Below are 13,645 nucleotides of genomic sequence, written 5' to 3' on the forward strand. Positions count from 1 at the left end.
AGAGAAGGAAAATAGGACAGTATATATCTACTTGTCTCACCACGAGGGCAGAGTTGGATACAAGGTCAGTTTTTAATGTGGGGAAAAATCCAGCTCCAAAAAAAAAAAAAAAGGCACACTGAATTATAACAAAATAAAATTACTCCAATCTTTCACTGACTGAGGACAGGAAAGAAGCAACCTTAGTAGAAATTAGTGTCCCCAATGATGCTGGGTTAAAAATAAAATTGAGAGGGAAAAGATGACAAAATACCAAAGTCTTTGTTCGACATGAAAAGAAACTGAAATCTTATGGAGATCTCTATCATTTTAGTAATTATAGGAGACACTAGACTCATGAAAAAGAATTTAAAAAATACCTGACAAATATACCTGGTGAACCAAGTGCAAGAAAGATTCAAACAATTGCACTCAAAGGGACGGTCAGAATCTTAAAAAGATCTTTCGGTTGGAATATGGGAGATAGCGTGTGAAGGTTTAGCAGGTAGGATGCCTCATCCACAGCTTGAACAAACCGATAAGAAAATTGAAAACAAAAAAATCTTTATGTAAAAAATATAATTGCAAATTGCAGGTCAGTGCATGTGCATGTGCATATATAAGCTTAGGCTTATTGCCAAGTAATAAATTTGGTATATATTCATTCCAATAGTGCAACAAGTAGAATGACAGATTGGCAAGGATATCAAGGAGGATCTTGTCATGGAATGTGCAAAGTTTCCCTCCACCTTGATGTCATCTCCAGCAAGAGAGGAGATGGGGGTGGGGGAAGGGCTATGCCTCCATTCTTGTTTCAAAAGGTCTGACAGTCATCGCAGACATCTACCAGGAGGTACCGAGTAGTGTGGTGAAACCTTGGATGGACAAGATCACCAGCAGACGCACTAGGTTAAATAGAACTGAGAGGAAAATGATAACGAAACACCAAGGTCTTATGTACGACATGAAAAGAAACTGGAATCTTAGGAAGATCTCTATCATTCCAGTAATTATAGAAGCAACTGGACTCATGAAAAAGAATTTCAAAAAATACCTGACAAATATACCTGGTGAACCAAGTGCAAGAGAGATTCAAATAATTGTACTCAAAGGGACGGTCAGAATCTTAAAAAAATCTCTCGGTAGGAACGTATAAGATAGCGGGTGAATGTTTAGCATCTGGTAGGATGTCCAATACCCAGCCTGAACAAACTAGTAAAAAAAAAAAAATCACTTTAAATGAGTCAATGTAATCAATCAAAAGCGACCAGAAAACATTTGAGTTATTAATCTCATGTTTATCTGCGTAATTGATATTAATAAAGCTGACTTTTGAACTATGTTTGCGTTCTACGAAAATAAATGTGTGTTGACCTCAATAAATAATAATAATATGGTTTTCATACAAGAAAGAAATATTTATAGTACTTCAAAATTATGTCTGACGGGGTCAAATGTACTTTTATGTTTATCTTTATGAAGTTAGGTACGTTTACATGTTTGTATACACAGGTTTTACTTCTAAACTAATTAACCAATGCAGGGAGACGATCAAGGCATCTCGAAAGTCATCTGGCATCTTATCCTTCTCCCAGATGCTTTGCAGTAGATCATGAAAGACTTTAAATGCATTTGGGCCTGTCGCCTTGCAGATTTCAGTAGGTATTCCGTCCTTTCCAGCTGTTTTGCAGGAGTTTGTTTGAACGATTGCTTTATTGATTCCTGCTATTAGTGGTTCAGCAAGGGTATCTGAGGAATCTGAATGTCTTCGGGTTGAGAAGATTGTTAAAGTGTTCTTGCCAGCATTTACTCAACCCTGCTTGGTCTTTGATCAGAGTTGAGCCATCAGAAAATAGTAAGGGAGAGCATCCCGAGATTGAGAGTCCATAGACCGCCTTTACTGAATCCAAAAATTTCTTGGCATTGTGCATGTCAGTATAGCTTTTTCTTTCCACCAGTTGTTCTGCATTTTATGTAGATCCAATTGCACTTTGACCTGCAGAGTTTTGAAAGCTATGCACTTTGATACAGAAGAATGATCATTCTGCCATCTATATCTATATATATAAAAGCGAAAATGTGTGCATGTTCGCTTTTTGTGTATGTCTGTAAAAGGCTTTTTTCGTCGGCCTTCTCGCTCGGCTCCTTCCTTCTTAAAACTTTTTATATCACATCTAAATGATAATATCTACGACTTAAGAACGAAGATCGCGTGTGTATTTAATTTGCCCGACTTTCACGAGCAATATTTTCCAGATATTTCGATTGCCGCATATTTCTTTCGTTTTCAGTATAAAACAAGTGAAAACTGGCTTGCATCCACGTCATGTTTCAAGGTCAAATATCACGCGACTTAAATTTCTCGCATCTGTTAATTTCATTTTATAAACGTTAAATTAAGATGCTTTTCATTCATCTTCTCTCGTGGCCGAGATAGTTAGGTCCCAGGGTTTTTTTTTTTCCATTTCGTTTCCACCTCCACATCAAAAGGTTCGGATTTCAAGCCTACTTTCCTACTAAAACTTTTTTTTCTTTTAAACCTCCAAACACTCGGCCAACGTTTTTTTTTTTAAACCGAGTTGTTTGACCCCCCCCCCAAAACACACACACCTACAAACACCCGGGCAATGCCGAGTACCCCCCACTAGTCTATATATATAAAAGCGAAAATGTGTGTATGTTTGTATGTCTCGCAAAAACTTTCGACGCGGGTCACAGATTTTCACGAGATTGGTATCATTTTAAAGTTCCAACCTTCGCTCGACAAATATCGAAAAATTGGCCAAAAACGTTAATTTCTTCACCCTAAAATCAGCAGTTTTCTACAGGATGAGGGGGGGGGTCAGCAAAAACCGTCCTCTCATGACGAGTTTGGTTCTATGCAATGCATCATACGACATCAGAACATGATTTATTTTAAATATTTGAAAAAGCAACATGATTTCGTCGACGTCGTTTTAGCTCAGTTACTTAGAGCGTGGCCTCATTATCTAAAGGTTTTGGGTTCAAATCGTGATGAGAGATGTCTATTTTTTTTTTTTTAATTTTTTTAAATTTTAATATTGAAACAGGGTTATTTAAGCCAGTGCTTTTTTTTTTGCTTTTTATTTTTCAGATTTTTAAAGAAGTTTTAATGTTCGTTTTTCTGTTTTATTTTTTGCGTTTTCTTTTGTTTTTCCCATTTTTACATTTAACATCGTTCATTTGCCATACGTTAGTTTTTTTGTGTTTTTTTTTTAATATTTACTTCGCTTATTCGTATGTTTTGATTAACCCCCCACCCCACCACCACTCGAGCACACACACCTCGAAACATCCGGGCAATAGTCTATATATATATAAAAGGCAAAATGTGTGTGACCATTTCGTGTATGTCTTACAAAAGGCTTTTCTCGCACACACTCCCAGGGTCGTTACTATCGCTTAAAACTGTGTATATAGGTCCTAGATAATAATATGTAGGATTTGGGAACGCATGTAGCTTATAGATTTATTTACGTCGACTTTTACAAAATTATTGCTATTTTGGCTTCTCGCGTGTTGATTGGGCTTTTTAGTATAAATAAACTGAAACTAAGCTCAAACGGACGTTCTCAGCATTGCGCCGGGAAAAACGTCCAGCGTGACTTCTATTTGACCTTCTTAATTAGGTCAAATGGAAGCAGCAGAGTTAACTTTTATTGCGCACGCCTGCTTTATAGTTAAATAAATAAATTCAAACCTGCTTAAAGTTGTCTGTCGCCGTGGCTTAATGGTTAACGTAGCACTTTTTTTTTTTCACACATTGATTTCCAACTCAAGGGTACGGGTTCGATTCTCATACTCACCTACCAAAACATTTTTTTTTTATTATTTAACCCCCCCCCCCCGGAGTTTTGATTTACCTCAAAACACCCGCGCATCGCCGGGTACCCCCCGCTAGTATATATATAAAAGCGAAAATATATGTATGTGTGTTTGTATGTTTTGCAAAAACTTTCCACACGGGCCACGGATTTTTGCCAGATAGGTATCATTTTAAAGCTTCAACCTTCGCCAGACAAATATCGAAAAATTGGCCAAAAACATTAATTCCTTCACCCTAAAATCATCAGTTTTGTACAGGGAGGGTGTAGCAAAAAATTGTTCCTTCATTTTCTCTCATCCTGCTACTACTAGCAATACACATAGCCGTTAAAACACTTTGAATAATCACAGATTTCAAGGGGTTTCTGCTAAAATAGTCATATTTTAAAAAACAAAGCACTTTAAGTCTTCAAAATACCACCGTTTTGTTCAGAAATGAATATACTTTCAAATGAATTAGTAAATAATAACATACATTATATATTTTTAGAGTTTTAAGCAAATAAAGTGATAAAAATGTGAACATCATAAAACAGCATTTTCGGTAATATTTTGAACAGTGTTTTCTGTAGTGGTACGTAGCAATTTAAAAACAATATCCAAAAAAAATCGGTATGAATTTGAATCAAGACTTCTGTAGTAGTAGTGATAGTAGCAGAAGCAGCGATAACATGGCGTAAACAGCCTTTTGTTTTTGTTGTTTATTTTTATTTCAAATCGATTTTTTTTAAATTGAAAATCTGGTTATAAAAAAAAATTCTTACATGTTTAGAGCTATTTTGTTATCAACCATACAAATATTTTTAAAAAATTGGGTAGTAGTAAATTTTAAAATATTTTAACAAGTGAAAATGTGAACTATCATTGTTTTGGTTCACGTGTACGAACGGTACACACACTTCTAATTTTCATCCATTAAAAAATGTTTTCAGTGAATTATTATCGAATGGAAACTAATCTACCCGATTATTAAAAAGAAAATAAAAAAATAATCAATATTTAAATATTTGTAGGAGGTGCTCAGTTAAAAAATAAAAACGGTAGGAAAAGATATGAAATGTAATTAAAAATCAAAATAACATTAATTCAAAATTTTTAACAATTTGTCAGCTTTAGCAAAAACTCGTTTCTTTTTTTATATTTAAATAGAATTTAAATACTTGATATTTTTCCAAACATCATGTTTTCTGTTAGAGGGACGTCACTTTTTTAAATAACATTTCTTTTTGTCTGTTTGTCATAATTCTTGTAAAGTTTCACAATGGGTATCAAACACCCTCTTAAGAAAAAAAACTTGCTTAATTCTATGTCTAATCCTAGGTATGAGTGGCAAGCTCCCCACTAAAACCTTTAGCCTTAACAATAACGCTAAGTAAAAGTCGCAGAGTTCCCCACTAAACAAACTTCCCCTGTGAGTTCATATAAGCGCTTAAAAAAAAAAAAAAAAAGCATTAAAATCGTTTAAACAAAGTGCACATGATTAATCTCCCATAAAAAAATAAATTGGTCAACTGTCCTAAAACACTAGGATAGTCTTCAAATGGTGAATTATTTTACATTTATGTGAAACCAACCCCCACTCTAAATTCTAAATGTTTTTGTTTTGTTTCTATCAAGTCTTCAGGATGTTCACACATAATTTTCCTTAGCCCTATCATTAACCCAAAGTCAGAGTGGCAACCTCCCCACCTAATCATAATTACACAAAGACCCTCTTAAAACCATGCATAATCGCCTTTTAGAAAACAAACAAACAAAAAAAACACCCAGGATTTATCTATCATAGGAAAAAAGGAGGGGGGGGGGTAACTGCCCTAAACTGTTCGAATGACTCAAAATGGGAAATCATTTTACATTAAATTCTAAAATAATTTTTGTTTATCTTTTATTAAAGTTTTTCAAGTTGTTCACATGCAAATGTCTATAAAGGTAGAATTACATATTTTGGAGAGGTGGTCAGATGGGGAGGGGTAGCAAAAGGTATTAATCTACAATAATACCAAAGAAATATTGCAATATATTCATTTTTAACCAATCCTAGATTTCGATTTCAGTTTTTGGCACATAAAATGCATTACAAGTAAACTTTGAGTGCTCTAACTTATTTTCTTTCAAGGAATACATGGCATTTTTAAGCAATCGCAGCATATTTATGTGAATTTACTGCAGATTATTTGGAAATCATTCATTTCTGGAGATTTTCAATAGCATATTCAGATTTCTTGCACAAAAATACAATTATATGGCAAATTTCATTGCTTAATTTTGTGTTTTAACAAAGATATAACATTTTTACTGAAAAAGTAGTGCAAAAAATGTGACAAAACGTATATGGTCTTAAAGAGGGGAAATATCCAAACACGCAGGGCATAAAAATAGTCATAACTTCCTTGATTTTAATTGGATTTTAAAAATTTAAAAAGATTCTTTCTTAGCTTATTAAGCTCTTATATATATATATATATATATCAATATTTAAATATTTTAAGCAATTTAAATTTTTTTTTACGTTTGTTCGCTGTTTTGCTTTGTTTTGGTTTTTCCAATTTTTCTTAACATCGGGTTTTTTTTATATTAAAACAGGGTCACCCTCTCCTACATACACACTCCCAAACACCTGAGCAACGCCGGGTACCCCTGTTAGTCTTATATATATATATATAAACAAAATGTGTGTATGTATATATATGTTCGCTTTTTGTGTATGTCTGTAAAAGGCTTTTTTCGCTGGACTTCTCGGTCGGCTCCTTCCTTCTTAAAAAAACTTTTTATATCACGTCTAAATGATAATATCTAAGAGTTAACAAGGGTCACCTGTCTATTTAATTTGCTTGACTTTAAAAAGATAAATATTCAACATTTTTCGATCGCCACATGTGCATTAAGCTTTTTCGTATAGTAAAAGCAAAACTAATTCTGGCGGTATTTTTCCGGAAACGTCCGAAAGCAATCAGCTTTAATCAATGTGAAATTTCTCCTTATATCAGACAATTGCTATTCAATTTGGACAATCCCCTTTTTATGGGGAGCTGGTTTTCCCCACAATATCTTGGGGGAAAAAAAAAAAAAAAAAAAAATCCTACCCCGCAGTCAAAGTTGACCTCATTAAGAATGGGCACCTGCCAAGTTTTAATACCTAAATAAATTCAAACATGATCCCGTTACTATTTCGTGGTGGCCCAGTGGTTAACGTTGCACGTTTTTTTTTCACACTTTAATTTCCAACTTCGACTCAAGGGTTCGGGTTTGATCGTTCGTACTTACCTACCAAAACTTTTTTTATTTTAATCCCCCCCCCGACACAAACACCCGGGCGTTTTGATTTACCCAAAACCACACACATCTGCAAACACCCGGGCAATGCCGGGTACCCCCCTCCCCCCCCGCTAGTCTATAATATAAATCTAACCTATCTGTTTAAATGTATGTATGTCTGCCTAAAACGTTCGACAGAGGCGACAGATTTTCATGAGATGAGTATCGTTTTGAAGCTTCACTCTTCAAATGACAAATATCGAAAAATTAGCTAAAATCATTAATTCCTTCACCCTCAACGGGGCATTTTTCTACAGGGAGAGGTCACTTTTTTTTCGCAGATATTTTCGAAAGTCAACCCCTCTTTTCGATTGACTAGCCTTAATTTAAACCTTTGCCACTTCCAGTTTGGCGATGGACGCAACAGCAAAGACATTACTTTTTTTTCATGTTCTTTTCCTCCTTCACGGTATTGGTTCGAGCCTGCCTGCCTACTACCACTTTTTTTTTTCCTCAACACACCTCCAAACACCCAGGTAATGCCGGGCAGCCAGGCTAGTTCAATATAAGTCTTATTATTTACATTGAGGGCTGCTTTAATTTGTTCATTCTGATCGAATCAGTGTTCATGAAATCTTGTCTTTGTCTCAAAAACATCCTTAGCAGTTTCTAAAAGTCTCCTTGAATGAGTACCATTTTGCAGTGCCATCTTTCAAAATAAAACTACTTTGAATTTGGTTGTCGAGCTGCTGCTGAAACTTTAGAAGGTAGGCTGGATGTTTAGCAGAGCAACATTGAAGGAGCCGTCTTCATTTTTTTTTTTTTTTTGTGAGATGGTGATATATGCAACACCATTATGGTCCTGACAAGTCTGTGGTCTATCCAGCAGATCTTATAAGATATTAACGGATATATACTCAAGAGTCAAAACAGTGAAAAGAATATGCTATTGTCACAGCCCTAGTCATGATGCATGCCACCTGTACATCACTGATGTCGCTTTGACATACAATGACAAAGTTTATCATGTGTCAGTGTTTGGACCTTGGGTGCATCCATGTGGTTTTATATTTCTTGCCATCCTGAAGTAGATGTTAGTAATGCAGGGGATGTGTTCTGAACATTTGCCGAGAATTAGAAATCTGTTGTCATTGACCTTGCCTACTCCTTGCCTTTCAAGAAGTCACTTCACAGTCTTGCATTGAAATCCCAAGGGATTATCAGTTTGTCATTCTGAGGTGTGGATCTGATAACCTCATCGAACTGTTCATAAAATTGTTCTTCATATATATAAAAACAAGGGTAGCAAAACTGATTGTGGACATTACAGAGGTATATTGCTTCTTTCCATCGCAGAGAAAATATTTGCCAAAGTCATTCTCAATCAACTCATTACTGTCACTGTAAAGAACTTGCCAGAGGCACATTGTCGTTTTGGACCCGAGAGAAGCACCATCAATATGATTTTTGCTAGGAGATAACTTCAAGAGAAGTCTATAGAATAAAACATACTTCTGTACATTGTCTTTGATTTTACTAAGGCTTTTTGTACAGTGAGCAGGGAGGCTCTTTGAGCTGTGCTTGGACATATTGGATGTCCACCAAAATTTATTTCAATGATTAGGCTCTTCCATGAACGGCATGAAAGGTAAAATTCTCCACAACAGAGTTTGAAACTTAAGCTCAGCAATGGAGTGAAACAATACTAGCATCAATACTCTTCAAAACCTTCTTCACTTGCATGCTTTCGCAGTGAAAGACCTGGAGCAAGGAGTCTACATTCATTACCGTTTTGATAGCTTCCTTTTCAATTTATGTCAACTTGATGCTAAGACCAAGAGCCTGCTAGAGCTCATTTCTTTGCAGACGACTGTGCTCTAGTAGCAACTGATGCTAAACCACTTTTCAGAACCCTTCAAATTGTTTGGTCTGACAATCAACCTTAGTAAAACTGAAGTACTTTGTCACCTGCACCAGAAACAAACCACCAACCCCTTCGACCATCGTCATTGACAACACTTAGCTAAAGTCAAATGGCCGAGATCTGATAAAAATATGGGACTATAAAATGACGTCTCCTTGTGGGCTATGAATTCAATTGTGTTTTCAGGAAGGGTACCTATATCTTAATCACAAAACTGGACCGTCTGGGCATTCTGACTAGGTTGAACCTGGTCTCTACGATCAGGCGATTCCATCCTTTAAAAAAAGGGATAGCCGGTGAATATATATATATATATATATATATATATATATACTAGCAAAGATACCTGCACTTTGGACATACAGCAAAGTCTCAACCGTAACCTTTAAAAATGGTGTGTACCATCTCTAGGTCGGAGACCATGATCATGTCAGGTTTGGTTATGATTGGTTCAGAGATGTTGGCTGTAGAAAGGTATATATACATAGGTTATGACTTTGACCGTAACCTTAAAAAATGGCGTGCCCAATCCTTAGGTGGGAGGACCATTATCATGACAGGTTTGGTCATGATCCATCCAAAGGTGTGGGCTGTAGGAGAGTATATATACATAGGCAATGATTTTGACCTTAATCTTTAACATCCCTAGGTTTAAGGTTTTTATCATGATTGGTCCAGTAGTTTGGGCTGTAGGAGAGTTGTACACAGATATACAAATGCTACTACTTTATATATATGGATGGCCGAGATCTGATAAATAAAATATGGCACTATAAAAGAGACCATGATCATGTCAGGTTTGGTTATGATTGGTTCAGAGATGTTGGCTGTAGAAAGGTATATATACATAGGTTATGACTTTGACCGTAACCTTAAAAAATGGCGTGCCCAATCCTTAGGTGGGAGGACCATTATCATGACAGGTTTGGTCATGATCCATCCAAAGGTGTGGGCTGTAGGAGAGTATATATACATAGGCAATGATTTTGACCTTAATCTTTAACATCCCTAGGTTTAAGGTTTTTATCATGATTGGTCCAGTAGTTTGGGCTGTAGGAGAGTTGTACACAGATATACAAATGCTACTACTTTATATATATGGATGGCCGAGATCTGATAAATAAAATATGGCACTATAAAATGACGTCTCTTCAGGCTTTGAATTCAACCGTGTTTTCAGGAAGGGTGCCTGTATCTTAATCTTAACTACAAAACTGTAGACTGTCCGGGCACCCTGGCTTGCTTAAGTCTTGTCTCAACGATCGAGCAATTCCGTCTTTTAAAAAACGGATGACAGACGAATTTTATAAACACATATATTCCAAGTTAATAAATATATATATATATATATATATTTTCCAGGTTAAAGGAATTCAAGAGCGATAACTAATGAATTTAACAAGGTTATTAAGACTACTCAATAAAAGAGCAATATGTATTTTCATTAATATAAATAAATTTACACATAAATAATAAATACAAATAAATCGACACTAGACATGCTAATGTTTTGGACAAATGGTTGGTTAAAACCACAAGTCCTCATCAGGTGACTTAATAAATGGTTGCTTTCTACAGGCGTATGGGCGTGGCTTAGAGGCTAAGGAACGAAGGTGGAGAGTTGTATGTTTTGGTTTCGATTCGATATATATATATGTATTTTAGTTTTGACCTCACTACTATATATTATGTTCAATACATTAATTGATAGAGAATTGTCTTTGTAATAATAATAAATGCGTAATCTGCATGAATTAAAACATCATATTTAAGCGTGTCTTATGACTGGACGGCCTGCTAGTACACTATAAGAGATTTTTTTATTTTTTTATTTTTATGATTTTGTGAACTTTTAGAGATTTTTCTTTCACCATATCGTTTTTATTCCATGGAAAAAACAAACTTCAACTGTTTTGTTTTTTGTCCCTGAGGAATTGTTTCGCGAACTTTCACTATTCAACGAAACACGTGTAAGATGTACTAGATAAGCATATGAATAAAATACTATGAGTGTGAAATAAATACATCTGCTTTTGGAATCATAACGAAATATATTACTACTTCGTTTAATCAGATAAATTAATATAAGATATAATTTTATGCATAAATTTTCAGTACTTACTTCAACGGTACTCAATACATAAGTAGAGCTAGGAAGTAAGTTATGAAAATATATATGGCAATTAAGCTACACAGAATATTCATGAGAATTCGTCAGGCACAACATATATATGTTAGTGGCCTGGCAAGGCCACAGGGGAGACAACCAAACCAAAAAAAAAAAAAAAAAAAAAAAAAAAAAAAAAAAAAAAACCCTAAACAAAATTCATCCCAAAGCAGCAAAACTGAAGCTAGCCTGCCAGGACACTATACATATACAAATGTAGGCAAATTTGGGAATATTTTATTGGCTTGAAAATATAGGTTCTTTTTTGATCAATTATCATAAAATTTTAACCATAGAATAGTATTATAATCTTTAAAAAAACCTGTAGTTTCCTCCCATAGAACCAAAAATATGAGCATTTCAATATTCAATTTGGCTACGAGGAGATAGAGAGAGAGAGAGAGAGAGAGAGAGAGAGAGAGACTACCTTTTTATTATCAAGTATCAAATCTCAATGACCATTGATCAGAATTTAGCAAATGAAGGCTCGTTGGAAAGGTAATGACCTGAATTGCGTAGCGAGTTATATGACATTTGCCCTAATTAAGAGGATCATCTATTATCCAGAGCCTATTTTTGGCACTTTTTACAGCCATAAAATGTTTCAATCAGTCATTTGTTTTCCTAGTTTTGCATATGAATTACTGATATTTCTCCAAAACCTCTGGCCTTGATGGAGAAAAGACTAAAACTTGCTGCTATGGTTGCAAATGATCTGAAATAACAAACAGCAAGGGGAGAATTAATTCCAAATATTTCTCACATGTTATATCTCTCTTATTTGGTTTTCATACATAAAATAAATTTCAGTGTTTAAGACACACCCTATTTCCAAAAGAGGGGAGATATAAAAAATGAGAAATATTTGGAGTCAAGTCTCCCCTTTGCTGTTATTTCAGATCATTTGAAACCATAGCAGTAAGTTTTTGTCTCCTCTCTGTCAAGGCCAGGGGTTTTAGGAATATATATATATCTTATTAGTTATCATTCCAAAACTAGATGTATTTATTTTACACTCATAGTATTACTAACAATATACCAAATTGATGGTTAAATATTGTTAACTAACAATATACCAAATTGATGGTTAGATATGGTTAACTAACAATATACCAAATTGATGGTTAGATATGGTTAACTAACAATATACCAAATTGATGGTTAGATATGGTTAACTAACAATATACCAAATTGATGGTTAGATATGGTTAACTAACAATATACCAAATTGATGGTTAGATATGGTTAACTAACAATATACCAAATTGATGGTTAAATATGGTTAACTAACAATATACCAAATTGATGGTTAAATATGGTTAACAATATACCAAATTGATGGTTAAATATGGTTAACAATATACCAAATTGATGGTTAAATATGGTTAACAATATACCAAATTGATGGTTAAATATGGTTACCTAACAATATACCAAATTGATGGTTAAATATGGTTACCTAACAATATACCAAATTGATGGTTAAATATGGTTACCTAACAATATACCAAATTGATGGTTAAATATGGTTACCTAACAATATACCAAATTGATGGTTAAATATGGTTACCTAACAATATACCAAATTGACGGTTAAATATGGTTACCTAACAATATACCAAATTGATGGTTAAATATGGTTACCTAACAATATACCAAATTGATGGTTAAATATGGTTACCTAACAATATACCAAATTGATGGTTAAATATGGTTACCTAACAATATACCAAATTGATGGTTAAATATGGTTACCTAACAATATACCAAATTGATGGTTAAATATGGTTAACTAACAATATACCAAATTGATGGTTAAATATGGTTAACTAACAATATACCAAATTGATGGTTAAATATGGTTAAACTTGTGCTCATTTTTGCATTAAAAGATGCTAATCCCTATTAATTACTAACTGTGCATCGAATGGATACCATAATATTTAGTTTGCTGCATCTTATAACAAAGGTCCATATAAAATTTCAGCCAGATCGGTTCAGTAGTTTCTGATAAAAATTTGAATGGACAGACAAACAGACAGACAAAGATATATATATGAAAGATAGTAAAGAAAAGCAGGAGAGTTACAGCTGAAATACTGTCCACTACCAGACTGATAGGACGAATATCCATGTTCATGGTCGCTTCGCCCATACAATGCCATGATGTGCTCTTAAGAGGACGTCCTTTCGTATGCAACCTAAAATAGAATGCAATACAAAGAATTAAATAGAATAAAATACAAGCATCAAAAGTATTACAATAAAAAAAAAGTTACAATAACTTAACAGTAAATTTACTATATTCAAAACATAGAATGAGGTAGGCAAAAGTTTGTATCTGTGTATTACAGCACGTGGCAGAGATTTAGGTGACTGAAGCAAGAGAAGACAAATTGAACATGGCTAACTTGCAAAGCAAACATCGGCAAAGTTAGAAAATAACAACGCATACATTATTGGTCCAAATGAGA

At 34.3% G+C, this 13,645-nt stretch overlaps 1 protein-coding gene across 8 annotated transcripts in view; it reads right to left on the reverse strand.

The window, feature by feature from the left end:
- Nucleotides 1-13,645, reverse strand: part of LOC145298110 (syntaxin-7-like) — a 156,438-nt gene that overhangs the window by 107,387 nt on the left and 35,406 nt on the right. For 4 of the 8 annotated variants that reach the window (XM_080144304.1, XM_080144302.1, XM_080144303.1 and 1 more), the window contains exon 2: nucleotides 13,282-13,372. In XM_080144304.1, the coding sequence (XP_080000430.1) occupies nucleotides 13,282-13,336 (55 nt within the window). In that variant the 5' untranslated portion in view covers nucleotides 13,337-13,372. Of the gene's footprint in view, nucleotides 1-13,260; nucleotides 13,373-13,645 lie in introns of all 8 variants that reach the window. The other 4 variants (XM_080144300.1, XM_080144297.1, XM_080144299.1 and 1 more) reach the window with 1 other exon arrangement.

The sequence above is a fragment of the Euprymna scolopes genome, chromosome 2, assembly GCF_053919585.1.
Source record: "Euprymna scolopes isolate OS-2025 chromosome 2, ASM5391958v1, whole genome shotgun sequence".
Lineage (NCBI taxonomy): Eukaryota > Metazoa > Mollusca > Cephalopoda > Sepiida > Sepiolidae > Euprymna > Euprymna scolopes.